At 37.1% G+C, this 4,362-nt stretch overlaps 1 protein-coding gene across 1 annotated transcript; it reads left to right on the top strand.

Annotated features, from left to right (window-relative positions):
* Positions 1–384: 384 nt before the first annotated feature.
* LOC117332399 lies at positions 385–2,760 on the top strand. The gene has a single exon (XM_033891284.1). The coding sequence runs from the start codon at positions 388–390 to the stop codon at positions 2,428–2,430; it is 2,043 nt and encodes a 680-aa protein (XP_033747175.1). The 5' UTR covers positions 385–387; the 3' UTR covers positions 2,431–2,760.
* Positions 2,761–4,362: the final 1,602 nt, after the last annotated feature.

The raw sequence follows: 4,362 nt of genomic DNA, 5'->3' as shown, positions 1-4,362 counted from the left end.
ATGTTCTCTTTGTAAGAAAATATTTGACAGCCATTAGTTTAAATTTTAACTTGTATTTTTAAAGACTGTTCCTTCTTTTAAAAGGCTTTGTACGACAATAAAAAAAATGTTGAAATATACAATTTGTAACAGTATGTATATTATTGGCATTTTACTCAAGTGATTGATCATGTACAGCCACTGATTTTCACCGTAGACTTATTTTGCTGATGGAGGGTTTCTGTTTGTTTAATGTATATAACAATATTGACTACACATAAATATGTCTAATAAGTATATGTGTCTATTATCAATAATCTTATTCAGCTCTTCATCTGATGACATTCCTTTTGCATCATCGTCTTTCTAAGTATTTTCCTTTTTATCATTTTCACAGATTAATATTCTATGCAAATAACTATGATGAACTCCACTGAGAGTGAGCGGATGTCTGTGCTCTTGTCCACATTGCTGGAGAGGACTGTTACTGGTACAGACGAGATGGTTAACATCAAAAGAAAGGCAGTAGTATTAGACGAACGCTTTCAAACGTCTGATATAGTTGATATTTTTCTTACTGGAAGTAATGGAGAAGGAGTCTCTCTAAGCGGTTCGGATGTGGACGGAATGACTGTGTACAAGTGGGCAGAAGTAGTGTACCCTGATCAGCGTTTCTCTCAACACCTGACGCACAAATCTATTATATACATTCGAGAAGCAGAATGCCGTCCTGGTTATGTCAAGTTAGAGATAGGTCAACTTAAATTTCCATTTCAACAACTTTTTGATTCTACACTGGTTAGAATTGGCAATTCAAAGTTTATTTCCAGTGATATCTTCAGGGAGAAAATGGTCTCTCCACTGTCTAAACACACAGGCGTGCAATTTGAATCCAATGGACCAAGCATTTCGTATAGAGGGAATAGAGGAATCGGTGATTGTGACTTGGTTGCTTGCTTTCCATGTAACAGTTGGCCAAGGGAGGCTAACGAATGGATCACACGTACACGCCTGTATGGATGGCCGCATCAAACTTTGATAGACAAGATTGTAAACAAGGGATTTCACCTTGTCCCTGTTGGAGATAAATGTTCCAAAGATACATTTTTACAATGGCGAATCTCATTAGTAGTAGCAGAAAGATCTTTAGTTCATTCCTTTAGTCTCCTCCAAGTCAAAGTATACGTGTTGCTGAAACATTTCTTAAAACAAATAAAGGAGACATTGAAAGAAACCATTGGAGATGACGATATCTTGTGCTCCTACTTCCTAAAAACAATCCTGTTTCATGCAATAGAAAATTCAAGCCAAAGGTTCTGGCAAGACAAGAACCTTTTTTATTGTTTTTGGTTTTGCATCAACATTCTGCTTGGGTGGGTCAGGGCCGGATTCTGTCCCAATTACTTCATCCCAACCAACAACATGTTCCAGAGGAAAGTACACGGACAGCATCAACAGATACTGCTGGACATTTTGTATAACTACTCTGAGATGAAATGGATGTGCCTTTCAGTGGGAAACCAAAAACCTTCAATTTGGGAGTCGCTATGTGACACATCCATACAATCTCTGCTTGTAGTCCCATGGACTGTAGAATTTAAGATGTTGCATACGGATAGGGAAATTTTCACTGCTATATCAACGAGATTGTATCCCATGGAAGAGAATTCAAGCAATGCGTTTCACTTATTATCTACATCAAAGTCAGAATTTGAAGAGGTTTACACATACCATAATGCGATGAGTAGTCTCAGACGTCTTTCATCAGAACTGATTTCTGAGGAACTGTATGAAAACCGCGCTGCACCAGGCAACAAAACAAGGTACCGGAGACTGAGAAAATGTAAGTACTGGATATCCCCTGGTGCTTTAATGGGAACAGACGTGTTGCATCTGGCAACTTTTCATTTTCTGACTGGAAATTTTACTAAATGCCTTGGAATTAGCCGACGGGTAATGAAACTAGCAACATTCTTCAGAGAAAACGTGAAACAGGATCGAGATTTTTGGAAATTGCATTGGCAACCTCATGGCTGTACATTAGAGAGGCTTCAGAAAATATACACAGACTTCATCACCTTTCATACTAATGGCATATATCTTCCTCATCTCTGTCTAGAGGTGTCGACGGACATTCCACCTCTACCATATGTCCTCTTTCTGAACTTCTTGTGTTGCCATGAACTTGGAGACACCAGAGGGCGTGATGAAGCTTTACACCAACTAATACAGATTCAGTATCACAAGGAACAAGGAGGGCACAAGTTCTGGATCGTTCACACACTTCTGGGAATCTGTTATCAAATACTCGGGGACTATCAAAGGGCCATCAGGGCTTATTTGGAGTCATCACAATCACGGCTTCTATTTCTTCCGTTCAATCCTGCAATTGACAGGATAGCCATAGTGTATCTCTGCATGTATGTCTCACAGAGATCTGACAGAGGATAGATGCTGTGCATACACATGTATATGTATTGTGTGTTTCACAGAGTTTGACAAGGGAGACCTGTGGTGAATCAAATCATGTCCGACAGAGCTCAGACAGGGTCAACTGCGATGTATCTATGCATGTGTGTATAAAAAAGGTCTGGTAGAGTATAGCCGTGCTTTATCTAAGTATGAATGTCTCATAGAAGTCTTACATATGATTGCTGTGGTGAATATATGTTTGTATTACTTGTCTGACATATTAAAGTTGTGGTGTGTCTATTGGTGGATGTCTCATACATGTCTGCCATATATTAAGGGTAATGTAGTATGTATGTATGTATGTATGTGTGTGTGGGGTGGGGGGTGGGGTGGGGGGGGGGGGGTGTGTGTGTGAGTGTGTGTGTGTGTGTGTGTGTGTGGGTGTGTCATAGAGATATAATAAAGCATTGTTGCAATGTTTCTTTGTATGTCTCGCAGAGCCTTGGTAGCAGATAACTATGATACATATGTATGCATCTCAAAGATATCCCGGAAATGCCGTTATTGGATTCCTATTGGACCTCTTAACTTAGAATATCCTTTTTGACATTGTATAATTTCCAATAACACTGACAGAAGTCAAGCTTGCTTTGTTGGCTCTATCAACTTATCTTTTGAAGACTTCGCTTCTGCTCAGCGTCAGCATCCAGAAGATTGATATTGACTCTCACTAACATTTACAAGCCATACACTTTAAACTTCGGTTAAAATTGACAAATGTGTTTTAATCTAATAGAAATTATCTCATGTGATTATTCAAACTTTTGTGTAATATATAGAAATTAACTTGTGTCAACACTTAAGTGTTGTGTTGTATACAGGGGCTAACTTCCTTTACTCACTCAAGTGTAATAGGAGTTAACGCCCTTTAATCCATTAAGTGATGTATAACATCAGGATGTAACACACTTTTTAGCGGTTAATTAAGTCTATGAAATGATTGACCACCAAATGAAGTGCACGCTTTGATGATATCATACACAAATAACTATTTTTCATTCAAAGACAATTTCATCGGTTTCACGCATTTCATGCAATCACTCGCTACTGTTTTACATAAATTAGCGTTCTGTTCGCATTCAAATGGGATTAAATATAGTCTCATTCTGCAAAAATTGAAGAAATAGTCTTGTTGTAAATTAGACTTATTTTCGTAATCTTTCTGTAATAACTTTTAAAATTACATAATAGCGATTGAACCAGATAATAAACTGGTTCGATATAGAGGCTGAAAGCAAGAGTGTGCTCTATGGCAAAACTGGTTTTTCGGATCTCTATATAGACCATCCTTAAGATTAACCGGAGTAATCTCCCTTTTATCATTCATTTGTTGCATATTATGTGATGATTATGATTAAATTTCATCGTTTGGTAATTGGTTTAAGTTTTTAACAAGTGTCCTCAATAGGCTGCAGTTCAGTCTAATAATATGTTATTGTTTGAAATATTCTGCATGTTTGAATTCGTGAAAATTATTCTTTTCTTAAACTTTTCGACTTTATCTCCTTGATACAACCTTGTTAAAAATGAACTTTCAGGTTTTTACGATTATGAAGGTCAGGAAAGATACTACTGCTTTTTATGACAGAACATCGAATAAAGCATGAACCAATAAAACGTTGATAGTTTAAATGTCTACATTTGTTAGTGAACTTTTTGACAATAGTAATCTGAACTAGGAAACCCCCATGTTATTACTCAGTTACCATGTATGAGTGGAGTTGATCAATTAATCTAAATTAATTGATGTTTAAGATTCGACACGGGTATAATGTACTGAATGATTTAGTGATCGCTACATAGACCTCCGATTATAACCTTCTACTCATAATAATAGCTTGGAGGATCTTTGTTCATGTATTTGTGTCTGTCTTTTGGAGTTTACAGTTAATCCCAATTCATTCTCCAAAC

The sequence above is a fragment of the Pecten maximus genome, chromosome 8 (assembly GCF_902652985.1).
Source record: "Pecten maximus chromosome 8, xPecMax1.1, whole genome shotgun sequence".
Classification (NCBI taxonomy): Eukaryota; Metazoa; Mollusca; class Bivalvia; order Pectinida; family Pectinidae; genus Pecten; species Pecten maximus.
The sequence above is the reverse complement of the archived record's forward strand: the minus strand, read 5'-3'. Positions and strand labels throughout refer to the sequence as shown.

Excerpts from the sequence above, each read along its gene's own strand:
- LOC117332399 (XM_033891284.1), top strand. The coding sequence starts at position 388 with ATGCAAATAACTATGATGAACTCCACTGAGAGTGAGCGGATGTCTGTG.